The following is a 27446-nucleotide window of genomic DNA, read 5'->3' as shown; positions in this document are numbered from 1 at the left end:
GTTCCAATTTGCCATTGATTTTTATTGTAATTTATGGTGTATAACATACTTATATAATTAAAAAAATGAGAAAAACACTTTATCCAAAAAGAAATATTAAGATACCAAAAGGAAAATTTTAAAAAGTAGCTAATGAAAAATTACCTTTGAAAAGCTTGCCAGAACAGAATATAAATGCTTAGAAGAGTAGGACCTGGATAATAAAATTTTACTTTTGCACTGAAGCCCACATTGTGTAAATAGTTACTATTTAACACTAATGGAAATAATTTACTTTACTTTGTGTGATAAAAATATTGTGGCCTAATGTCATTAACTGACACTATTCATACATTTAGAGATCTCTGCCAGCATGCTCCCTTAAAGAAATGTAGTTACTGACTCAGGATGTCAGGGAAATGGTGATAAGAATGCAAAAGGTAGTTTATTGTCCACAGGCTTGGGGAAATCCTGATTTTCTTCTTGAATACTACTGAGTCATTAACAGTGACAATAATCTCCATGTGAATTCTTTCTTTTACTAGACTGAGTAGTCATCACATTCAGGGAAGAATCAATAAATGGTAAGGTGATAGGCAAAATACTTTAAAAAATATGAACAATTTTTTTTTTGCCAACCGTGTATTGCAGAAACCAGAAGAACAGTATTACATTTAGACATCAGAGAGTTATGTCTGGTTTATTGTGACATGGAAATAACCCTAGGTTCTATCAGCTCTTGTTGGCCCTCCCAAACTAGAAAGGCTTTGAGTATAGGCTTGATGACACATTACATATTTATTTTTCCTAGGAGAGTCTAGCTAAATTTGGAAGGGCTCACAGTCAGAGGAAGAGATTAATTTTTTAGGCCTGAATGACTCAACAAAGACTATTTCTTAAGGTATAGATTGGGTAATAATCTGAATCAGGAGAAGTAGCATTTACTCCAAAGAAATGACAGATTCTTGAAATAACATGGTATCCTGGAGTCAATGTTGGATTTGGGGGCAAAGGATAGTAGACCAGCCAGCTTGACCACAAACCATCTATTTCACCTTGGACAATAAGTCACTTATACCTCATTTCTCAAATGAAAGGGTTGGACTAGCTGACCTCTGTGTTCTCTTCCAGCTCTAAACCTATGATCTTGGGACCCTGAATACTGAAGAATAAGGAATGAGGGTGTCTAGCAATGTACTCACATAGGCAGTGGAGCTCATGGGCTAGTTATGTAAGTGCAATCACAAATAAACAATATTTATGGCACCCCTGAAATGTATAAAAACAAACAAAAATATAAAAACAAACAAAACAGAGGAAGACACCTTCAGTACATTGGTTAGCTCCATCTTCTTTGGAGATCTATGGAACTATAAGGGCAAGAACCATCTAGGGGAATAAGGTGGAAGAGTTTGGGTCTGCCATAGTTGAGGAAGAATGTGTATCATGGGTAAAATTATCCACAAAGGTTGAAAAAGCACCTTTAGAAAATCATTATTAAACTTTAGAGTTGAAGGAAGAAGCTGGAGATCAGAGTAGGGGCAGCCAAGTGACATAGTAGATTAGAGTGTTGGACTTGAAGGCATAAAAATCTGGATTCAAAAACCTGTCTCTAATCTGTTGTATGGCTGTAAGCAAATCACACAACTTCTTCCAAGCTCAGTTGTTTCACCTGTAACTTGGGGGCAATAATGGCACCTGTCTTGAGTTGTGATGATTAACTGAGAAAAGAGATGTCCAACATTGCAAATCTCAGAAGCACTATGAAAATCCTTAGCTACTAACCTTAATTTGAAGGAAAAAAAAAAAAACAATAACAAAGAGAGACTTGGAAGATTAAATGACTTGGCTGAGGTTATGATGATGTAGAAGAGATGATGAAAAAGACAGATTTTCAGTCTCAGAATCTTTTTGTGGCTTTCACATTGCTTTAAAGAATGTGAAAAGGAACATTTGAAGATTCATGCATCTTAGCACCTCCAGAATTTTTATCAATTATCACTTTCTTAAGAAATCTTGGAATTGAATGGACTCAGTGGATCTTTAAGCATCAGACAAGTTCCTTTCTCATACTAAAAATAAGATTAAACTCATTATTTGTACACTGTCTTGAGATAAAAATGAAATATACAATATAAAAGCAAATAATATGATTTTTGTCTCATTTAGTTCCATTTTTAAAGACAGAGCTACTTTTAATTAACTTCTGAGTGTATTAATAATTCTTCAGTCAATGAATTCATTAAAAATAAATGACCACACAAGATGGGAGAGGGACTAAGTGGCTTGCACAATGTCATAACTTGACAATGTTACAATTTGAATTTGGATTTTGTGACACTAACCTCATGTTTGTCTAAACTTTCTTTCTTTCCTTCCCTCTATTTCTTCCTTTTCTCTTTCTTTTTTTCAAAAAAAAAATTTAATAAATGCCTTCCAATGTGCTTGATGTTACAGGGAGTATGTGGTTTCTACCCATGAGGAGACTATTATCTAACTGAGGAAAGAAGACATATTGTCTAATGGTAAATAGTCATGTAAGACTTAGCTCCATCAGGATGACGATGACAAACACATTCTCAGAGAGGCACTATGTTTGACTCCTTACTGTTTGAAAGAAGCCCCACTCTCCTTATTTCAATCAGTTCCCTACCTGTAACTGCTTAACTTATTTTTCCTTGTATAACAATGAAAATAAAAGCAGTAGATATCCAGGTTTTAGATTAGCCCTAAGACTGGTGATTATATAACTCTCTTTATATGATTCTGTGTGCAATTTTGTACTTAGCAAAGGTTTCTGATAATGCTGGAAAGTAGATCATTTGGATGAGTTATGGTTTGCTTTCTTCAGGACCAATTCAAATAAGGCAGAAGGCTACAACAGACTTCTCTTTTTGAACACTGGAGGTTTATATATTTGAATTCTGGAGGAGTGTGTGTGTGTGTGTGTGTATTTATATACACACATATTTATATGTATATGTATATATATACTTACACACATATATACAGATATACACATATGCATATTCATTCATTCATTTATTCCTCTCCCCTATGGGTTGGTTCTGCCTCAGTTTGATCAAACTAACCCTTGGTTCACTTGAGTTTCTAACTATTCCAATCATTTTCTCCAAATAAAAAATCTATACCCTATATATATAACCACTAGAAGAAAGTTTGATAGGATTGTTAGAACATAGTTCATAATTATACAGATTCAGATATACCAGAAATCAAATCATGGTCCCAAAATATGTCAACTATGTATCATGAAAGCTTGAGGTATTTTTCCCTTCTTTTTTTTTTTTTTTAAACTAATATGACTATTAGTCCTGTCCCTCAAATCCAGCCATATAAAAGGGGTTCCAATGTATCTACTTTCTTCTTAGATGGCCAGATACTATGCAAGGAAAACAATGTTTAATTTCTGTTCTCAGCCAGACCTCCTAATGGAATCAAGATGTTCCTCAGACTGATTCCCCAGCCTTTTAGACAGCATGACACTCCAAATTGATTTGGTTAATTCAGTGACAGATGCACAGAGCACTAGGCCTTATGACCTTTTAATGGATGGTATCTTTTAACCCATTAAAGTCCTTTCAGCTTCGTGTGGTTAAGTCTTAAAACTGTGTGAAGGGAGAGAAAAGGGGTGGTGAGTAAGAAATGGGGGGAAGTCCTGACCAAGTGCTTCGCAGTCCCACAGAGAAACAGGCAATTTTATTTTTCCCCATTGAGCTTTATATCCCTTTTTTTTCTTTTTAGAGAGCCTCGATATATTATTTTTGTGTGTGTGTACTTTGGCTTATACCCCAGAAAGATTTCATCTAAAAGTTTTGGCAAATCTAAATGCTTTAAAGGGAAGCCGAAACTGTTTTTCTGCTTCCTTAGCATAGCTTTATTCCTTCCCCCATGTGTGCCTCATAGGGATTTATGAGATTTAATGGACTAATGATAGGGATTTTAGCCTACGAGTCAGAAGACCTGCTTTCTTGACCTTGTTTTCTCAGGAAAAACTCTGAGGCTTTTGTGGCAAACTAAAACTTAATTTATCTGTGTCCAAGTTAAAAAAAAAAAGTGTGAGGCTATTCATACTTGCCATTACTTATCTCAAAGAAGTGTTTCAAAAGAATTGGATGGTCTAGTAAGCACTTTGGGCATTTTGGAAAAGAGTAACAGTGGACTGCTCATAGTTGACTATGACAAGGATTCTAAAACAAATGAGGGGACCAAAATCATGTGTCTTATATCCCTTCTAGCTTTGACCATATAGGTATTATACTTTGCTTCTCTTGGGAAGGGCTATTTAATTTGAAGGGAAATAAGACTATAGTATAGTCATTGACTACCTAAAAGGGGAAATAAGGTCTTTTCTAGGAATTTGGAATACCAAAGTCCTGCCATCCCTGGAAAACTGATAATAATATTCAAAAAGGTTAAAGACTGAAGAAAAATTTTCCAAGTAGGCAAATATTTAGAGGAGTACTTTTATGGAATAAAGAATTGGATACAAAGTGATTACCCATTGGCTGGGGAATAACTAAACAAACTGTGCCATATGGATTCAAAGGAACTTTGCTATATGGAGGAAAAAACTATGAAGAAACTTGGGAAGACTTGTGGGTTATATACAAGTCACTGACATGGAGTGAAATAAGGAGAATAGAGCAGGCAATTTGACATAGAGATTTCAATGTTGTCAAGAAAAACAATACAACCCTGATAAATGTAGTGACTAACAGAGATTCCAAAGACCAGTAGGGAAACATGTTCCTTCCTTTCAATTGAATGATGGCCGTCTACAGGAGTGTATGGGTCAGCTATGTTTTGACATAGGCAATGCATCAATTTATTTTGCTTTACTTTTTTTTTTTTTATGGCAAGAAAGGGTTCCATACAACTAAGTGGATATAGTGGATGAAGCCAGCCCTGGAATATGAATCCACTCTCAGATAATAACTGTGTAACTCCAGACAAATCATTTAGTCCTGTTTGCCTCAGTTCCTCATTTGTAAAAAAAGACAATAGCAAACCATTCCAGTATCTTTGCCAGGAAACCCCAAATGGGATCACAGAGACTAAGACAAAACTGATATCAGCAACAGCAACAACAGTGATCCATGTTGGAAGGTAGACAGCAATGGCCAACAGAAGAGATAGCAGTGTAAAATAAAAAAATGCCAATAAACCACTTATTTAAAAAAAAATGAAAATGATCTCTGTCTAGAGATCGCTTCCTTTTGGAGTTTGCTAAGCTTTCTCTGCAAAGATGGCTGATGCTGCTGAAAATTTCACAGAACACAAGACAAGAGTTCTCTCAATGGAAGACAGATATAAACTCGTACCACAAATCCTGCTGCTTTGGACAGCATCCCCTCTGACCCCAGACAGTGCTATCTGAATGAAGAAGAAAAACATTCTTAGCAACTTTACTTAACCTTTAGGAGCATGTGCTTCTATGGGAAAAAATTGCTTGACACCAGGCAGCTTGTTTGTGGCGTTAAATTTTCAGTGTTTATGAATCAGTCCATGCCCCTGTGGGTTCAGGCCAGAAATGCTGCTTCCTTGTACAGCTGGGTGCTGGGGACCCAGGGCCATCTGAAGGGCCTCTGCTGCTGGGGCTGGACGGGGTGCTCCAGGCTTTGCTCAGAACTGGTCCGGGGGGGAGGCAGCTGAGCTGGCAAGGGGCCTGAGGTCTGTGGCTCGCTTTTCAAGTTAGGGTTCTGTTGTGAGAACACTTGTGGCTTTGCTTGCTGCTCTGTAATTAAAGCCGCAGCCAGCAGAAGGGGAGAGTCCAATGAGTCTGCTCCCACTTTAGCCATCACTGTCTGACAGAGGGTCTGGCTGTGCAAAGTGGCCAGGGGGTCTAAATGCTCTTTGGCAGATACTCGCTGGATATCCTTGTAGACCGGGTAATTTTACAATAGCTCCACAGCTTTTCATTTTCTCCCAGGAGGAAAGGAGGGGGAAGGATGTTTTCCAGAGCTGAGGCTTTCATCTCTGGAATTTCTATCTTTCCAGAGAAGGCTGTTATTATTTAGGGCCCTCCATTAGTTCCCCCCTTTTTTTGTAATACTAAGGCAACCTGTGGGGCAGGCTAACATTGGGGATCCAATTCAAGGGGGGTTTTTTTGGGTTTGTTTTTATTTTCCCGTACCAAAAATCATCTGTCCCTGAATATAGACGTTTTGACAAGTGAACATTTTTATATGCTGATAGAGATATATCTCTGCCTCATTAGGTGCATAGATAGCCCGAAGGAAGAAAGGCAATAGAGGGTAGGATTTAGAATGGAGAATGGCAATCTCAGTATTGTATATGAAACACTCCTAATGTGTTCACTGATGATAGCTGCTGGGGTTGTTGATCTTCACTGAGGTAGACTCTTGGTGGCAACTATTCTATTATGTTCCAAAGTAAATTCAGGAAGTTCAGGTTGAACCTGGACCACTGAGTGCGTTGTGGTACAGGGAAATTCTGGAGTCAGAGGATTGGATTACAAATATAGTTGTATCACCTTGAACCAGTCTTTTGACTTCCCTGTTTCTCAATTTCCCCATTTGTAAAATGAAATGGTTGAACTAGAAGGCCTCTGAGATCTCTTCCAGCTTCCTATCCCTTGAATCTGATAGTTAGACTCAGAAATCATTTAGTTCAATCTTAATTACTTAGACCCCGAGTCATAACCTGGACCAGACCTAAACCCTATGTAATTCATACTGACTATAGGTGAGACTTGCTTGAATTACTGGGAGGAAATCCTTAGCTGTCTCTAATCTGCCCCTCTTGTCCAAGGAGAGGGTTGACTTCCCTAAATGGATTTGATTGGCTATTCACCTGCCACAGTTTGGTGATGTATTGACTCATAGAATCAAGGTGAATGCCAGGTTTGCATGGGTTTCCTTTTGAACTATGGTCACTTCAATGTCCCACATGCTTTCTTAAGTATTGCATGACTCCACTGAAACGAGCTGTTAAGGTTGCCATAATGAGAAGGGGGCCATTTTGCCCGGATTCAGCAAGCTGAGCTTGCTAATTCATACCTCCATAGAAAGCACTGGCAAGAGTTTCCTTTGCTGCCTAATTGCTGCTAAGCACTTGGGGTTTACTGGTTCTTTTTGGTCAGGTAGGGGGAAAATGGGGGGGCTTTCAATTTTGCTTCTTTTCCATTTTTTCAAATAGAGAAGAAGGAGGAGAAGAAGAAAAAGGAGGAAGAGATAGAGGAGAAGAAAAAGGAGGAGGAGGAGGAAGAAAAGCAGAACAAGAGAGGAAGAGGAGAAGGAGAATAATCCTTTTTCAGCCTGAGTTCCTAATTTAGCATTTGCTATAATGCTATTTTTACAGTTGGTCACCTAATTCTATTGAATTCATTCCACTGTAATTCATGCGAGTTTACAAACATATGCTTTTGACATTAGCTACTAGGTCACGCTGATCTGCAATATATTTTTCTCTGACTACATAAAGGTCATTCTGTTTTGCTCTGGGAATGTAAGAAGTGCTAACATTTTATCAGCACAGGCCACTTGACTTAGAAGTGAAAGGCCCTGGATAAACACTCCAGACTAAGAAATTCAGGCTGTGATGCTCTAGCTCCTAATCTCCCTCTGTATTCATTCTCATCACTTTTTATTCTTGCTGGAACTCCTGGGACCTTCCAGTTTCTCTGTAGGCCTAAGGGTAGGGTTGGGTCTGGAGGGATTCCAACTGAGAATGAAGTTTCCCACCTTCTGGGACTGGCTCCTCAGGTGGGGCCGCTCTTGTGGGTGCCTGAGTTAGAGGGGGAGAAAGCCTTCCCACAGTCTCTCTTTCAGGAACCTTCACTGGCAAAGTTAGTTTGGGAAACGACTTTGTGGAACAAAATAAAAATGATAACAATGATGATGATATACATTTATATAGAATTTAAAGGTCCGTGAAACATTTCAGGTCCTTAAGTTTATTATTCTTTCCACCACACTGAACTCAAATTCAAAATATTCCAAATTAAACTCCTTATCTTGCTACAAACTTTCCCTTTCTCCTAACTTCCTTATTTCTCTTGTGGTATCACTCATTGTTTTTCTCAGGAATTCAGGTTCAAAACTTTAATCATCTTCAATTCTTCCCTCTTCCTTAATCCCCTATATCCAAGGAATCACCACTTTATGTTGGTTCTTCCTCAATAATAACTTGTATTTATCCTCTACTTTTTACTCCCATGTAATCATCCCAGTTTATGTTACTTCTTATAACAGGTTTTTAATTGATTTTCCCTCCTTCCATTCTCTTCCTTTTTCAATTCATCATTCACACAACTGCTAAAATAATCTCCTTAATATTTGGGTATCATATCTTTGTTATATCCCTTTAAAAACAAACAAAACCTTTGACAACTCTCCATTGTCTCCACATTGTTTCTTTAACTTGTCATTCAAGATCCTCTAGCATCTATATTGTCCTTCACACATTGTACAATCTTACTAAAATAAATGACTTACTGTTCATTAATTTGAGAAATAAGTCATCTATGAATATATACTATATTCTCCTCTCCTTTCTCCAATTTTACCTACTGAAAGTCTTCTCATTTCAAGGTCCAGCTCTCATATGTTTCCTGATCTCCATAACAAGAAGTAATGCCTTTCCATTTCCAAATTTTCATACCTTTCTAGTTACCTGTTCCATGCATTCACTTATAATTCAATTTTCTATTACATTTATTTACATATATACAATGTTTTCCCTATTAAACTGTATGCTTCCTGAGGGTAGACATGTTTGTTTTTTCAAATGTTACTGGTACTTAGCAGAATGCCTGGCAACTTCAACACTGATTAAATAAATATTCTGTTGACTTGAAAGTAACTATTTGGATTTACTTTCTTTTTTGGATCTTGGTCTCCTTTCTCATATTTTGTGTAATCTAATGTTTACTTGATGTACTAAATTTAAATTTGTATTCATGAAAAGTCACAAAATAATCTCTGACTAAAATGCAGGATAAAAAAGATGAAAGGAAGGAGACAAGCATTTTTAAAGTACCTGCCAATTATCAGGCACTGTGCTAAATACTTTAAAAATTACCACATTAGATCATTACAATAATCTTGAGAGGTAGGTGCTGTTATTATTCCAATTTTACAACTCAGAAAACTGAGGCAAACAGATTAAATGACTTGTCCAGGATCACATGGCTAGTAAATGACTGAAGCCAGATTTAAACATAAGTTTTCCTGACTCTAAACTCACAACTCTACTTACTATGCTCCCTTAGGGACTTCTGACACAAAGGATCTTAACTTAATTTTTTGTTTTGTTTTGCCATAACCTTTCCCTTCTCCTAATTTCCTTATTTCTCTTGCTGTCCCTGTTGAAATTCAAAAAGGAGACCCCAAAAGATTGGGGTCTCAGATCTGTGTCCAGAGGTGTCTCAAAAGAATTTGCAGGCTTGAACTCATCTCCAAGTCAAGGGGCAAAGTTTATTGGAATTTTCACGTCGGTCGAAGGTGGCTAAGTTCCAAAAGAATTTAGCAAAGAACCATAAGCAAGGAAACAAATTTATCCAGTTCTTCTTGTCACTAATATGTTAATTTTATGTTCTAGAGGTAGAACTGAGGAGTGGTCTATTCACTAGGACTCAGGAATTTGATTATCATTGACCAGCAGATTACTTCCCAGTCAGCAATGTTTGTAGGATTATTCTAAGGTCAGAAGACTTTAAAATCAGATAGACTGTTAGAACTAAAGCAGCTTAAGTTCAGGGGACCCCATCACTGCTTTATTTCCCTAGAAGCTGTACTCCATCAGTATCACTATCATCCAATCAATGAGGTGTAAAACCACAGAGTCACCTTCGACTCTTCTTTCTCCATCACTTCCTAATGAGAATTCCAGGGCCTCCCTGAGCTCTTAATAGCCTTTCTTGTAAGAATTCTTAACCTGGGGTATGCGAACTTTTTTTTTTTTTTTTTAATAATTGTGTCTCAGTATAATTGGTTTCCTTTATAACATTACATATTTTTATTTTATGCATTTAAAAACATTCTGAGAAAGGTAGAGACTATCAGAGGTTCTGTGACACATAAAGAGCTTATAAGCTCTTTCCCTCTCATCCTTCTGCAGCTGCTTTCCTATCTCCCCAAGAAGCTCAGACCCTGGCATCTCTTGTCCTGTTCTGCAGCCTTGTCTCCCCAGAAATGCCCACTGGTGCATTAATAATAATAAAGAGCGCTCCCACTGAGGGTTCTTCCCTAAGTGCACTCAAACATCCAGCTGGTGATGCAGCATTACCAGCCACTTCCAATTAGGGGAGAAACAGAAAGGAGAACAAGTTTTCCTCGTTGACTGATGATGTGTGGCCAAGGAATCATTAACTTTCGCAGAGCTGGCTAGTGACACTTTTGGCTGGGGACCAGCTTTTTTATGATTTTCCAACCCTGCAGATGCAAACATAAACTGAAATACTTATGTACATATACACAGACTCCATAGACACACACCCAGAGATTGACTGGGCCGTGACTTATAACACTTGTTGAAATGGGAATGGAGTTTAGTTTCCAGTCAAACGTGAACATCTGGAAGAGACTGTAATACTAGAGCTGTTTTAGGACCCTGGCTTCTACTGAATTTCCTTTCTGGATTTTGGGGCACGGATTTTCCTTGAATGAGGTCAGGCTTGCTCTCAGGGACTCAGGGAACACATTGCATCTGAGCTGACTGTGGAAATCTGTCTTTAAAAAATTGTGAACTCCTATTAGGACCACCAAATGCACCCTGGAAAAGCCAGCTCATGACCACTGTATAGTATACGAAGTTGAAGTTGTCCTGCTGGCCAGGCCTTATTAGAAGCTGTCTGAGTACTGGCCCAACATAAAACTGTTCCCTTTCTGCATGACCACCATTTTATCTATAATGAAGAACACAAATTTGTTTCTCAGCCCAAACGGGAAGATCCGGCAAAGGAGCTCAAACTATGTGTAAGTGGCTAATTGGCTAATTGTACATGGTTCACTGCCACACAGGCAGACTGCTGCTTGGCACTGGTTTATTACCCAATAAAAACTTTTGGTTTTGATTTTGCTTTTTCAAAGACACATATAAACAGTCAACTGTGCTCCTGGGTTAATGCTAACAGAATGTTTCTCCCGAGATGTTTTGGGAGTTTAAATCTGAAGCGGTGTTGGCTGGTAGAATGTTTATAGAAGTTTGTTATAAATACCAAATGTTGTTGAGTTTGACCCCTGCTATGTAAACAATCAACATAGCTATTTATATGGTCTCTCAACCCTGTGCGAATGTCCATTCATTTGCTGGAAGGAAAATGGGCTGTAGGAAATCAGCAACTGATGCTGGAAGAAGTTGAATACTAGAAGTTACAGGGCAATCCATCCGGACAGATAAAAGGTGTGGGGACCAGAGAGGTAAAAGATTTTGGGGCATATAATCAGGTATCAGCTGGTCTTTGGATTAACTGGCAATTGCCCAGCATGTCAGGATTGTCAGGACTGCATTAATGGGCAGCTTTCCACTCTGACTCTTTTTTGCTAGGGAGACTCTAATTTGATCAATTTTCTCTCTCCAGGGTACACTAGAATTGTGCCTTGTTTTATTCTCTCCCCCAGATCCTCAAATTGCTTATATGACTGTTCACCATTCTCTCCTTTTTCACCTGTTTGGTTAACCTCAGAAATAATCCCATTAAAGACAGCCAGCTCACTAATCATTTCAGATTGTCTCTGGACAAATTGTCTGGGGCATAGCTGAAAAATAGGAAGGATATGAATGTGTGTGTGTGTGTGTGTGTGTGTGTGTGTGTGTGTGTGTGTGTGTGTGTGTATGGTGTTGGAAAAGGGGAGTTTATAAAATCACATTCAGTGATTTTTTTGGGGAAAATTTAGATCCCTTCCTAGTCTCACAGCTAAATTCCCATTCAAACAAACCTTTATTGATTTTACTTGGCCACCATTTCACTAATAATCTTTCTCTGTCTCTGTCTCTTCCCTCTCTCCCTCTTTGTCTCCTTCTCTCTCAGCTCAGATGTACACTCACCACCACGGCATAAGTTGCTCACCATCTGAGAATAGACTACCCAAAGACAAATGACCACAGGTCCACATTGATGGGATCTATGCTGGGGATGGAGAAGAATGGTGCAAATGACTAATGTTTAGTATCCTTGGAAGTTTGGCTTAGACTTCATAGGGTCAGGTATAGATCAGATAGTAAATGTGGGTTTCCCCATTTACAGACCAAGAAAAAATTCTTCAGTTTTACAAACATGTGCTATTTGCTGCCTACTGTTAGCTCTCTCTTGTTTAGTGATTAACACACAGAAAAACCCAACATTTGCTATGTAATTAGCAACAATGGGGTGGGGTGGGAATCTCTGGAATCTTCCAGTTAATAAAAAGGTCACCTCTCATTATTCCCATTTCAAAAAAGGAAAAGCAGAGAAACAAAGAGGCTATCACTTTTGGATGCACTATAGAACAAATCATCACTCCTAAAATGATCACAAACAATGAGCCAATTAGCCTCGTTAAAATTCACTTTGTTGTTTTTGATAGCTTATTTGCATAATAGTAATAGATTATATTTATGTATATGGTGCTGCATAATGCAGTGCAAAGCATACCCACATAAGCCTTGGGAGAAAAGGCAATGCAAATATTATTCTGCCCATTTTGCAAATAAAGAAACTGAGGTATGGAAAGTTTGGTAATTTGCCCACAGTTACATAGCTAATAAGCAACAAAGTTAAATTCAGCCAAATTGTTGCATGTTTAAGTAATTTAATGGCAGCTTTTAAGGGGGTATCTACCCCAGGGAGGAATTAGATTTTGGATTATTTTCATAAATAACTCTAACAAAATGCCCAACAATGTAGATATCCTGGGCAAAATGAAAACGCTGTCTGTATAGCACAGATATGTGCTATCATCTGAGTAGCTTACATTTCTATGGAGCTTACTCTTGAGACTTCTCTATTTATAATAAACAGGTGGGGGCAGTTTTACCCGGACTGATTTCAGAATTGAGAAGCTACAGTTCAGTGTTTCCAGGTGGCATTAGAATTAGAGTGTGAATCATTTTAGACAGTTCTTCCTTTTAAAGATGAGGACACTAAAATTTTGAGAGGTCACTAACTTGTTTAAGATGAAATAGATAATCAATGACAGAGTTGAGACTAGAATCCAATTCTGTATATTATCAGCTAATTTTTGTACAAGTTTTTATATTGTATGAAAATCTAGGATATCATAATTTGCTTCTCGTGGTTTTTACCCACATGTGATTATTTAGCAGTGGTTCAAGAAACCATCCCCAAATTGGGGGGGGGGGGGAGGGAGATTTTGGAAATAGAAAAATCTAGTAACACTCAAGAGTGGATTTTTCTCATGACAAACATTCTTGCAGATCTGGTCTTTGAGAATGTCCCATATGCCAGAAACTGTTCCAGACAAGCTTTTGAACCCTGCCAAAGCCCACTCCTTCTACTTTTGTGAGATCTGAAGGACTGATAAGTGGTGATAGGGAGTGGGATAAGAATGGAGGAGAGGCTCTCTGATCAAAGCACCAGGGGATGAGCAGAGACTACAAAATGCAAAGAATGCTAAATATAAAGAGTCCGGCACTGGCTGTATTCATGGAGAATGTTGAAGATAATATAAATAAGAACCTAGCACCAGACTAAGCAAGAGCACTCAGAAATAAGGAAAAGAGTCAAAAGGGAGAGGAAACAAATCGTTCTTAATAGAAATGGTTATCCTGAATAATTAAAGAGAGAATCTCCAATGGGAATCAGAGCACATTGAAATGGAGTATTTCCTATATATATATGATTTTCTTTATCCCCTCATTTACTCAGTTTAAAAATCTTTACTAATTTATGGCCATGACATCAATTCCCAGAGTAAATTCCCCTGGTTGGAATTATTCTCAGGGACAACATAAAGTAGCTTTGGTCACTCAGAAAGAAATGTTAAATTAGAATAAACAGCAGTCCATTTAAACCCACTCCTGTTTCTGAAGCTTCATTGGGGATTCCATAATGCATCTAATTGTACATTTAAGTGTACATCAAAGTCCATCTAATAGCACATCAAATAAATAAGTAAATACAGACTGCCAGATAACAAGGAAATGATACTCCCATTTTTCCCCATGAGGAAGATTTTTCCTCATCTAGACTGGTAATCGGTTTGGGCCCTCTAGATAATAATTTATACTAGTACATAGATGGTTGTTGGTTTTTCCCTCTGTAGAATATCTTGCCACAGTAGGGTATCCATTTTTAACTCTTTTATACATTCATTTTTTTAAAAAGTTATTCTCAGGAGCAATGAGACTTTTAAATAGGATTTTGAGTTCTAAAGGACCTTTTGATTTCATTTAGGTTAAACCTCATTTTAGAGGTAAAGACACTGAGGTAAAAGAGGGTATGATTTTTCCTAGAATCACAAAGAAATTAGTAGTAGAGCTTAGATGTAAATACAATTCAAGTGTTGGATTTCAAATGGAAGGACTTGGGTTTAAATCTTGGATCTGTTTCTTATGATGTAGGAGACTTTGGGCAAATTGTTCAGCCCCTTTGGGTCTCAGTAGCCTCAACTGCAAAATGAGGGGTGGGGTTAGATAGTATGGACACTGAAATCCTTCCGAGGGCTAAATTCATTATCCTAAATTTTATGTCTTCTAATTCAATGTTTTTTTTTTTTTTGTTTTTTGTTTTTTTTTTTGGTCTCATACCAATCTACCAGAGACAAGATAACACAGATTTCAGAAAGGGAAAAGAAGCAGAATTCTTTAGTTTGTCCTGGCATGTTATAGATGCAACATTAGGGGTTTCAGTATGTAATAACATGGTCAACTCTGAAATAATTCTTAAAATGTTAGAAAAAAGCATCGTGGTGACCAAATTAAAAACATTCTTTTAACATGATCCGTTTGAGGGGAAGGTACTTTCTATATTCATGGGCCCAACTGTGATGAATCTGGGGTCCCCTTCTGGAATCAGAAGGCCCTGTCATCAAAAATGGAGGCCAAGCTGATTTTTTTATTGTTGTTGTTGTTGCCTAATTAGAAATCTGATTTCAGGTGAAAATTCGTAATGATTCTCTGACAAAGTTTAGTAGATTTCTATTTAACTGCTCTCAAGATCACAGAATAAAAAAGAAATCCAACTTTTATATTGTGAAGGGAGGGATTATTACGAGAACCCCTGATTGATTTCATGACTTCTTCATGACTGATGAAACTATAAGAGAAATAATCTATTTATTATATGAGCATTTTCTAAATGTTCGTGCCTATAGTTAAATGAAGAAAAACTCATTGTCATTGGTTGTTGAAGATAATTGAAGGTTCTTCCCAACAGTCAAAGTCTACTTCTTTGGCCAGTTATTCAAGTCAACACAAAATTCAAGTTTTACCTTTAGCAAGAACTATCAGTTTGATATATTTACATTATTATTTCTTGAAACAAAGGCAACATTTATGTAATAAATCAGCTCTTGAACTGAATTTCTGCTTCTCATACAATACACACATGTGCAGACTGGCAAGCATGCCAGTCTATGGGCCATGTCTAGACATCTTTGCCAGTGTCAAATTTTAACCTTTTCTCTCAGTGTCCTAAAAAATTTAAAGAACAAAAGTGGATTCTGTCAGTACAAACACACACTTCAAAATGCATGCATTGACAACACACGTTCCCATAAAACAATATAAAAGAGTCATGGGAAAAAAGAAACAAAAAGATAAAATCACAAAAAGGTATGTTTGAATGTGGTACAGAATGTTTTAATGCTGAAAGGAACATAGAAGTGAGGAGGGAGGGTAAGAGAATGAAAAAGAATAAATAGTTGGGGGAAAAAAGAGAAGGGGAAAGTACAGGATGCTGATGAAGGGGACAAAATGGCAGCTTGTTAAAATTCTTTCTAGGGATTTTGGTTGGGCCTGCACCTGATTTCTTATAGAACAAAGGCATTTGGACAAATGCTAATTTGCATGGTTGTAAGTATAAACAGTTGATTTTCCATATTTAGATATTGCATATTTGGGGGAGTTTTATGAGATTCCTCTTCATGTGTGGCCCCAAAATACTTCCCAAACTGAAATTTGATCTTCAAAGTATAAAGAGCAACACCAATGACTAGCCTGCAGAGTCCCCTCTGTCACATGTGCAACAATTTCTGGTGAGTTAAAAGCTTCTTTTAGACTTTTTTTTTTTTAAAGAAGTGAAAGCCATAAATTAAGTTGAATTCTAGTTCTGCTGATTCATCAAAGTGGTCTCTAGGTGTCAGGAAGTAGGGAAGGGCAATGGATTCCTGGACAGAAATGGATCCTAAAAGAAAGCAAGATTACTTTTGCCTTTTCCTTTTTTTCTCTCTCTTTTTTTTTTAAATTAAAGCTTATTATTTTCAAAACATATGCATGGATAATTTTTCAACATTGACCTTTGCAAACCTTGTGTTCCAAATTTTCCCCTTCTGCCCCCCACCTTTACCATAGATGGCAAGCAATCTAATATATATTATGCATGTTAAAATATGTTAAATCCAATATATGTAAACATATTTATATAATTATCTTGCTGCACAATCAGATCAAAAAATGCTAAAATAAACAGCAAGAATACTTTTGAAGGAGATTGAGAACCACTAGAACATACTATAAAGTACTCCTTTTACTCTATCCTACCTTTGAGAGAGAAAGCTACATTTTATTTCTTCCCAAAAGGCAGCTTAAGCCCAGAAGGGAGAATGAGCTACACAGTACAATATCTGACCCCAATGGCGGATGGAAGAAAAAGATGTGAAATCTCCCCTGGGCCAAAGTTAGAAAACCAGAACAAGTTCCAACAGTCAGTTGCCATTTCTGGAGAGCTTTTAGCATGCTGGCAGTGTTTTTGTAAGGCATATGGAAACACTCCAGAGGATCTGTTTAGGCTGCTTAGCTCTTCTGACTGTGTTAATTGTTTACTAAAGTCATTAAAACCCTGCTTACCACAGGATGCCTCTGGGCCCTCCATGGCAGGGAGGGCGGCCTCATCCTTACCACTATGTTCACTCAAGTGTTCATCATTATCATCTTGTCGTTTGCCATCTCTGCTTCCACTGGGTCAGAAGTTCTAGAAAAACTCCAAACCTCTCACCAGGGCAAGAGCAGCTTAAGTTGGGAGTGAATAGAGTGGAGGAGATCTCCATATAGTATAGACCAATCCCTACTCCTTTCTAAGAGGCTTCCCTTGATAGATATGGCCCTGGGAATGTGATGCCCTCCAAAATATTGGTCCATGCTCAGTATGACTTGCATAGTGTTCTCTGCTTTTGGTCTCTGAGGACCTCAGTTTCCCAAAAGTTTTTCTTTGGGAATACATATTATTGGGCACATGAATTAGCTAGTTTCTCCCCCTAAAAGTCTTGCAGAATTATATATATTTGCATTGCCTCTTTTTCTAGCATAACTTGAATTCAGGTACCATTGAGAAGTAATAAGGCTCAAAGCCAGGAATCCAAGACCAGAAACCTAGGTACTCAGTATCTGGGTAAAAAAAAAAACAACAACAATGAAAACCAGAATTGCATGGATGGACAATACTTTTTACATAAAAGAGCCATCTGGCCCAGATGATCAATTATTTTGCTCATAATGCATGCTGCCTTTTGTCATCCTTTATTTTCTTCTTTGTGGGCAGTTAAGTAGTGTAGTGAATAATTGGAACTGGAGTCAGGAAGATTCCTCTTCCCTCAATTCAAATCTGCTCATCAACTAATGGATAAGTTTATATTTATTAGCTGTTTAACCCTGAGCAGGTCACTCAGCACTCTTTGCTTCAGTTTGCTCAATTATAAAATGAGAAGGAAATGACACATCAGTCCAATGTCTTTACCAAGAAATCCTACATGGTGTCATCAAGAGTTGGACATGACTGAAACAATTGAGCAACAACCACAACAAAGTGCTAGCTATTGTTAAGTCTCAATTCAATACTAATTTAGGACATAGGACTCACGTAGAAGTAAGGATCTTAGCTCATGACTATGAAGTGAATCTTCTAGGGGGATTTTGCTTTCTTCTCTCCTACTCTTCAAGCCAGACCACAAAATTCACCAAAATGAAAAAAGAGATCACCTCATTACCTATGATCCAGCTCTATGGCAGCCTAGCTGAGATAACAAAAAAGAGAATCTGGGATTTGGCTTGATAACCTGGTTGTACTTCAGTTACAAAAATATTTTAAGATAACTTATGTAGTTTCCCAGAAGCCACAGAAACATGATAGGTTTTTAATATTACCTTAGTCTAGGTTTGAAATAATAACCAAAAGAAAACAGAAACCTTTTTTCATTGTTAATCCCCTGACATGGACAGGTCCTGTACCTGAATTCAAGTTATGCTAGAAAAAGAGGCAATACAAAATATATTAGTATATTAAGCTCAAATAAATTCGGATACTTCTATGGGCTTCTTGGAAAAAGTTTGGTGAGATGGGGGTTTGAGGCTATCAGAGTTGAATTATTCATTTTAGACATGACAGTTTTCTATGTTAACATTATATTTAATTTTCTTTTGCTTTGAATAATTATGAGTTGATAAAACTTTGTTAAAGAAAATCCTAATGATTTTATCTTTCTTTCTTTCTTTCTTTCTTTCTTTCTTTCTTTCTTTCTTTCTTTCTTTCTTTCTTTCTTTCTTTCTTTCTTTCTTTCTTTTTGCCTTTGTAACATGAAATGATTTAGTGGAAAAAAGCTGGAACTTTGGATCAAAAACTTAATTTTCAACCCAGCTCTGCCATTTACTGCTAGGTGATCTTTTACACATGATATCACCTCTGTGGATCTTGTTTTCTTTATTTGGAAAATGGAAATATGATTTAAAGATAAGATCTTTAAGGTCCCAATTCAGAGCTAATATTCTATTATTCTAAAATGAAGAAGTATATAGGGGAGAAAATAAGCAAAGGAAAGAGAGCAAGAGAGAAACACATGCAAAGCTTCTTAAACTGTAAGTTGCGACCCCATATGGGATCATGTAACAGAATTTGGGGGTTGTGAAATTATGATCTATTATCAGTGAAAGTTGGATTTGTATACCTATTTTATATGCCTATATATAAAGGGTCACATAAAAATTGTTCAGGCAAAAAGGGGTTGCAAGTGGGAAAAGTTTAAGAAGTCCTGGGATAGACGATCATTCAGATTAGTGGGAAAATAGGAAGCAGAGACACACTGAGAGAGAAAAATAAGAATGAAATACCCAGCTTCTCTTCTGGATCATAAAAAATGAAAACTGGAGAGATTTCAAAGATAGCCACATAATGATACACATCGCCCCTTAGACCCCTAAAGAATCAAATTCCCACTCAATTGTTCCCTGGTGAACCATCCATCCATCTTCTGTCTAAATTCCTTTCTTTGAACTTAATGGACTCAGTGATAACCAAACTAACATTCTTCACTCTGGGGTCAGTTTATTCTACCAATTTAATAAAGAAGTAAAGTATGGCCAAATACTAATTGGATAAAATAAAGTAAGCTTAGATATGCAAAGTTCCGTACAATCCCACTCATGGATAAAGAAGCTTGGAAAGGAATTTAGGATGACATAATAGGCCAATATTGCCTTCTCTCTTGATATGCTTTTAATGAGTCTCTGAATTTGAACTGGGCTCTTGCCATCATTCTCTGCCAGGAAACCTGATTGTTAGTATTCTCCTTGGAGATTTCTCCTTTATAATTTTTCAATTTGTTCTGGTCTGGGAAATGTGTGAAAACTATGGAAAAATGGAAAGAAAGTCCCTTCAAACCCTTTGTTGTATATTTACAATGACTGGCAACAACATCCTGACTGGCTTTCCCCTCTCTGTGTATGTCCTTTAGTTTTCTAGATTTATGATCAATGTTTTAATGTCAAAGGATATAGTCGCTGATTTATATGTCTCTCCCCATTCAAATGTATTTTATGTTTTTCCTTTTTCTCTAGGATATGAAGGAATGCAAGAGGCTCTCAAAGATCACAAGCACTTCTTTTGTTTTAGGAAACAAAAGTTGTCAGAGTGAGTAAACCAGTTATATAAAACCTCTCTCCAAAACCCAAACAATGGATCTTATGGTTAGTCTTTTCTCCTAAACACATCATTCATTGGTTCTTGGAGATCAGTGACAAGAGAAACCTGGTCTTCTCACTTTTAGTTTTCCCTTGTGATAGCAAGGAAAATAGTTTGCTTAGGGAAATCTGAGATAAGTTTTAAGTGATGCTTATCTCCTTAAATGACTGACATATTTATGGGACCAACAATTTCCTCCATCAAATCAGTTAAGACAGCAAGACATTAAAACAACTAAATAAAAGACTTACCTTCCTTGGCTTCACTTTATCATGATAATCATATTGGAAAATTCCTTTGTAGCTGAGTCCTAACCACCATGGAATTCCCTGCTTATCCTAGAATATTAAAAAAAAGGGTGGGGGAAGGAAGTGAAGTGGGATTAATATCATTATCTACAAAGGCAAAAGTTGAACCAGAGGAAAAGACCCTGGTTACTTGAAGAGATGAAGGGAGGAGATAAGCTAGGCACAGGGAAGGTTTGTTTTGAATTTTTCCAAAGGTAGCTTTCGTTGTATCTAAAGTACAAAATTATGAATTCTTGCTTATTATCATAACTGTGATTTTTATTAGTATTCCAAAAATCACTTAAGAATTATTAACATCCCATGTTCTAGAAGACTTAAAGTTAGTTTCCTCAAAGTTAAGAGGTTCATTTATTTCACACAATTCTTACAATGTTCTATGATCTTGCAAAGGGTTATTACACGTGAACTGCTGAGGAAGACCTAGAATCTAGTCCCAGCTGTATCACTTGTTATCAGTATGACCTTGGGCAACCACATGACACCTTTAAGAAAAAGACTAAAAAGCAGTAAAATAATATCCTTATGGAAATCCTTTCTGGGTGTTGGTTTCCTTTGCTATAAAAGGAAGTGTTGAAGTAAATTATTTTTAAAATCCCTTCAAGCTTTAAAATTTTACGAATCTATGAGAAATGCCTTGTCCTTTTTATTCTTGAAGCTTTGGGGATTCAAGGTTGTTTCCCCTCATTCAGCAGAAATAAAAAAATGCATTTTGAGGGAGTTTAGAGCAAAACAATAAAGATGACTTTCTGGAACTGAAGAAGTAATTGATAAGGACAGTTCCTTGTATAGGAAAAGGTTGTAAGTGACAATGCTAGGGAACATCTGGATATCTACTGGGATTGTTATTATGATAGTGGTGCATGTATGTAGTTCCTTTTCCTGAAGAGGCTGAGAATGGTGGATTGCCTGAGTTCAGGAGTTCTAACCAGCAGAAGGGGTAAAATGTGATGAGTGATCCACATTAAATCTGGCACTAATCTGGTAAACCACCAGGATGGAGTGTCAGACATTAGCTCTCTTTAAAGAGGGGTGAACCAGGCTTTGTCATAAAAACAGAGCTACTTTATGAGTATTGGGATTGGGCCTGGCAGCCTGAGCAACTGGGGGGGGGGGGGGGGGGAGGAAGGAAAGAAGGAAATAAAAAATGAAAACTAGTAAAAGAGAAGGAGGAAAGAAAGAGGAGGAGGGAGGGAAAAAAAGAAGAGAGGAAGGGAAGATAAGGAGGAGAGGGAAGGAGGAAAGAAGGAAAGGAGAGAGGAAGGAATGAAAGAGGGAAGGAAGAAAGAAAGAAAGAACATAAAATTTGAAATTCAGACACTTAAAAAGAGGTTTTTTGTTACCGGATAGTGAAGTTTCAATAGCTATTGTAAACATTTGCCTAATATCTCACATTTGTATCTATGCCTATAAATATCTATAGATATAGCCATCAAAAATTTACAAAGTGATTTTCAGAAGGATGGATTGGATAATCTTTTATGATTTTTTAAAAATATGATATAAAAGGCGGTTCTTCTTTGTCAGGGTAACAAGGTCTGTTAACTAACCCCAAAGATTCTATAGATTTATAATGAGAATGTTTAGCAGCTTTACCTAGCAGAATGCCCACTAAGAATCCAAACCTATAGAATAGCAAGTGTTTTCAAGACCTGGCATGGCTCACGACCTCAGAGGTAGCTCTCTAAAAACCTTCCCTCTATCGATAGGATTTTATTTGGGGGAAATTTTTTTTTTTTTTTTTGAGGATTTGAATAAAGGGTATGGGTGGTGCATTTTTTTGTTTGTTTTTGGCATTTTAAAAAAGATGTCGTGTCTTTCCCTAATCCTTCTGAACAAAGTACATGTTTATATATCACAATGTTTTCTACAAGGAGAATAGGAATGAACCCAATATTACTGAAACACTGGATTAAGCAGGTTACCATAAAACACTGCATTAGTGTAATAGCAAGCTACAAAATGCTAAATCTTGATACAACTGATTTAGGCAGATTTGGACTCCTATGCCTTTTACTCAGAGATAGTGGAATAGTTGCCAATGCTTTGAAATTCCAAAGAGTCTAGGATCCCAAGTCATTTAATCTCCTGGAAACTGAAGCCTTATGACTACTCACTAATGTAAAGTACAAAAAAGCACATTTCTGAAGTTTATTCAAAGACAGAATATATACTAGAAGGGGCATAAATAAAGTGACCTTTTGTTAAATTGTCATATTCTTTGGAATATTTGTAAAATCTTTTGGAGTTGAAATGACAAGAATCCTAACCTCCTTAATGAGGAAGAAAAATTGAAATTAAGTCTTTCTGTGAGAAAAAAACAACGAATTGGAGCTTAGAAATGAAAAAAATTCTAGACTTCTAATTTTGTGCTCAGATCTCTGTGCTGTTCCTCAATATGGAATATTTCTTTAGTGAAAAAGAAAAACTATATATATTCACTTATAATACATGGAATTTCTTCTGTTTTTTTTCTTTCTTTGCATCAATAGCAGGGCAAATTGGAATGAATTTAGTAGCTCTTAAAAGCACCTAATTTAAAAATGGGAGTGCTTCTCAATATTATAGCGAAAGTATATTGAATTTCTAATCTCTTTAGATTAATAAACATCTTTCCTTCAAATAGCTAGATTAGCTACAGGTTTCTTTAGTTATAATCCAGTGGGCTTGTGAATTTTATAACTCAGACAGCTAGGTTAGCAGAGAGGATGATACCGGCATCTACCTCCCGGTGTTGTGAGACCAAATGAAATCATATTTAAAAGCACCTAGCATTGTAATTGGTATTTAGCAAATGCTTGACTCCTTCTTCAGAATTGGAAGATCCTATGATAAGTTAGTCATGATTTCATTATAAGATCTTATACAAATCACTTAGCCAAAATTAGCAGAGGATGGCCCAAGCTGAAGAAGAGTATACTATGTGATAATTTGGGAATAATGAAAGCCCTTCTAACTTGGAATTCTGTTCAAAAATATATGAAGGGTTAATTAATTGATGATGGTGACTAATTATCCTCCATTTCCTATGAAGACAAAACAATGAGAAGAAGGTTTTCATTATGCATTTTGAGTCTTTAAAGTAAATTCAGTGAATGCAATCTGAATAAGATAACTAGATTAAACAAGAGCAGTTCTGGATATATTGTGTGAACTTCAAGTCCTGGTTTTCCAGTATATGATCCTAACATTTGGCTCCATTAATAGAAGTTGAGTTGAGTAATGGAACTTGAATTAATAAATGTTGAGTTGAGTAATGGAACTTGAATTAATAAATGGGATAGAAAGTCTGAGGAAAAGACGGAAGGAACAAAATCAGTATCTTACATTTAAGTAAACTGAGGCAAACAGAAATTAAATGATTTGCTCAGGATTACATATAAGTGTGTGAGACCAGATTTGAAATCTGGTTTTTCTTCTTTCAGGCCCAGAGCTCTATCCACTATTCCAGCTAGCATACATATGGAAGAAATTGATGTAAGATTAAAAAAGTCTTATGTTTATATATGAAGTTTTTCAAAAGAGTTGATATTTACAATTGCTTGGCCTTTATTGTGTCCAGTTTGGCCTCTTGTACATTATTACTTTTTTTCATTCCAATTGGAAGGAACAGAATTTAGTAATTGTCTTAAGTTCTGTGCTTGGATGATACAGATCTTTTAACCAAAGAAATAAAACAAACAAAAATTTAGTATGCTTCAGTGGAAAACTGAGAGGGATATTTTTTAAAGGGAAGTTTGTTACCCTCAAAAAACTGAATTTCCCCATTAGAGTCACTTACCTTCACTGCATAATAATGTACTCCATACGTAGGAAGAGACTCTACGATGCTCATATAACTGTAGGACAAGAAATGCAATACATGAATACAAAAAAAAAATATGGCCAGGTTATCAGTTAGTAAAAGCAGTTTATTCTCTACTCTTTTGCATGGAAGATTTCCTTTATCAGGCATTAACTTGAAGGTAAAATGGAAACATTATCCTCAGGGAAGTGTCTTCCAGAAAATAACTAAATGGTTCTCACATAGGAACTTTTAAAATAAACAATCTTCATAAACACTAGAGGGTTCCCACTTACTTTACAATTGCTTGGCCTCTGGTTTGACCATTGAGCTTCTTGTAGTGTTCTATTACTCTGTCCTCACTGGAAATAGAAGAAATACCATTTAGTTATTGTAGTTCTCAAATTAATGAATGAGCATTATTTCTCCTCAAAGTACTGATTATTCCTGGGTGATTCCAGGATCAGACAATGTCAGCAGAAGAGATTTTTTCCTTACTGCAATGGCATTTTCATTCTCATCATAAAGGTTCTCTCACACAGACTGCCTAGGGATTCATTAAGAAACAGTTTTCTCAAAGAACTCCAGCTTGACCTTCAGTCAAAAGTACAGTGCTGTAGTGGAGGACCAGATTTTGGGAACAACGTCTTGCGGATTGCTAAGACATTGCTGAAGAAATTTTGGAGAGAGGTGGAATGAGTATTTGTAAGAGGAAGAGAAAGAGAGAGAGAGATTGTGTATTTGTGTGAGAAAGATGGAGAGAGAGATTAAGAGAGAGATGAAGAAGAGAGAGACAGAGAGAGACTGTATTTGTGTGAGAGAGATGAAGAGAAAGGGAGAGATAGAGAGAGGGGGAAGGGAAAGAGAGAGGGAGAGAGGAAGGGAAGAGACAAAGAGAGAGAAAGAAAGAGAGAAAGAGAGAAAGAGAGAGAGAGAGAGACTATATTTGTGTGAGAGAGATGAAGAGAAAGGGAGAGATAGAGAGAAGGGGAAGGGAAAGAGAGAGGGAGAGAGGAAGGGAAGAGACAAAGAGAGAGAAAGAAAGAGAAAGAGAGAGAGAGAGAAAGAGAGAGAGAGAGAGAATGAACAATGCATATAACATGAAGGGGAGGCAGCATGGCATAGTGGATAGAAGGCTGAACTTGACATTAGGGCAATCTGGGTTTGAATTCTACTCTGGACTATTTTTTATCATGTATTATGTTTTGGCACAACAAATTCAATGAATTTTCTATGTACTGTACAGAGTAGTCCTTCAAAAAAATCATAGAATCATAGATGTATAGATAGGAAAATCGAATTTCAGAAAAATCAAGTGATTTGCCTAAGATCCACAGGAAGTAAAGAGCAGAATCAAGACTAATTTTACTTATCCTAAATTTTCCTTTCTTTGTTCTAATATTTTGAGGGTTTTTTGTGTATGTATGACAGAGATATATATATATTTCTACAAATCATCCTGAGCTCATTTGAAATGTTCCGTATAAACATAAGCATTCTATTTTTCAACAAGTAAAATCCCACAGAATTTTGAAACATATATTGAATTTGAAAGAGGGTTTGAATTTTGACTCTGGCACTTCTTATGATATATGATATGCTACTTCTTAACATATGATTTGGGGCAAGTAATTTAACCTTTTGATTTAGCTGTCTGTAAAATGGACTTAATGATACTTAGACGTAGTGTTCTTCTTGGAAAGCATTTTGTAAAGATGAAAGATTTAGATGTGGATTGTTACTATTACCAACTGCTCCCAAAGAAAGAGGGCAGGATATGTATGTAAGGAAGAGGTAGCTTTCTTCCTTGGGACAGCTATTTTTATGATGTCTAGGAATTTAAAGAGATTTGCTCTGTTTCTGCTGAGACTTTTTTCACCTGAGCAAGTCTACTCCAAGTCATGGGGAAAAAAATTAATGCTAACATGGCAAAGGAAATCATGGAGCAGCATTGGCTCCAAGATCAGAAGGGACGTTTGGTCCAGGGACCTTTACATGGGACACATACGCCTGTAAATTTGCAGTGGCCTAGATAATGAAAGTTAGTTTCAGGTGGGCAGCAGCTTGTGCCACAGCTGCTTATAGCTTCTCTGAACAGTAGGGTCTTCCCACCACCTCCTACACTCAATGCTAAATACTACATTAAATCCTTACTGCTATATTACCTAGGATTTTTACTAAGTCAGTTCTTAGAGTCTGAGTCATATTACATGGCACTGACTTTTTAAAAATTTTCATCTTACACAGAGCCCAGTGTAACCTTTCAATAATATACATAGTCACCAATGAAACATTTAAAAAATGGTCAGCCAGCCCTTCAGCTGTTCAGTTTTCTATCAGCCAGATTTGGTGATGATAGATCATAAATTTAAAGTTAAAAAAGATCCATTCCAGAGCAAAGGCAATCTATTTCAACCTCTTAATTTTGCAAATGAAGAAATTAGGGCTACCAGAGGTTAAATGATTTATTGAAAAAGATAAAAGGGAGATGAGTTACATGGAGAGCTTGAGTAAGTTTTCTGGTTTTACCACCAGTGCTCCCTCTAGTACATCCTAAAGTAAAAGGCTAACCATTGCAGACAGCTATGGGATTCTTCTCCTCCATTATCTGGGATAATTTGCTGATACCATAATAACTAAATACTTTTTGCCTAGACAGTCTCCTTTTTAAAGCCTCAATTTAAACCTCTTCTGTCCTGTATAAACTCATTTATGACAATGACCAAGATTTTGGGGCTGAAAAAAACACATAAATGCTTGAGATACCCAGGCCTTTTGCCATTTAGCTCCTGAGTGATCTAGGATTCACTGCTGAGAAACAGCCTAGAATAGGGAGAACCAGGGGTTTGATGAAGCCAGCTTGAACTGGCAAGAACTAATTATCAAATTTTCAGTGTAAGTATTAACACATTAGAAATCAGCAAATGCTATGAATCTGGGTGGTTTATTTTGTTGTTGTTGTTGTTGATTATCTTTTTTAGACTTAAGAAAGAAAGTAATGGAGAAAATAATTCAGATTAAACATCAAAGTGTTTGGGTTTTTTGGCAGACATTTTATTTCCATAGATGTTATTTTTCATTTGTGTCTAACCCCATTTGGAGTTTTCTTGGCAAAGAGAGTTTGCCAATTTTCTTTTTGAGTTCATTTTACAGATGAGGAGACTGAGGCAAACAGAATTAAGTGACTTGCCCCGAGTCACATAGCTAATTAGTATCTGAGGTCAGATTTGAATTTAGGAGGATGAGTCTTCCTGACTACAAGCCTACTACTTTATCCACTAAG

General features: G+C 36.8%; 1 protein-coding gene across 4 annotated transcripts in view; it reads right to left on the bottom strand.

The window, feature by feature from the left end:
- The window catches only part of FRMD4A (FERM domain containing 4A), a 737403-nt gene that overhangs the window by 75819 nt on the left and 634138 nt on the right, over positions 1 to 27446 (bottom strand). For all 4 annotated transcript variants that reach the window (XM_051962747.1, XM_051962746.1, XM_051962745.1 and 1 more), the window contains exons 9-11: positions 24460 to 24525; positions 24161 to 24218; positions 20326 to 20412 (exon numbers count right to left, since the gene is read on the bottom strand). In XM_051962747.1, the coding sequence (XP_051818707.1) occupies positions 20326 to 20412; positions 24161 to 24218; positions 24460 to 24525 (211 nt within the window). The remainder of the gene's footprint in view (positions 1 to 20325; positions 20413 to 24160; positions 24219 to 24459; positions 24526 to 27446) is intronic.

Source organism: Antechinus flavipes, chromosome 5 (assembly GCF_016432865.1).
Source record: "Antechinus flavipes isolate AdamAnt ecotype Samford, QLD, Australia chromosome 5, AdamAnt_v2, whole genome shotgun sequence".
Classification (NCBI taxonomy): Eukaryota; Metazoa; Chordata; class Mammalia; order Dasyuromorphia; family Dasyuridae; genus Antechinus; species Antechinus flavipes.
Note: the sequence above shows the minus strand (reverse complement) of the source record. Positions and strands in the feature narration are given on the sequence as shown.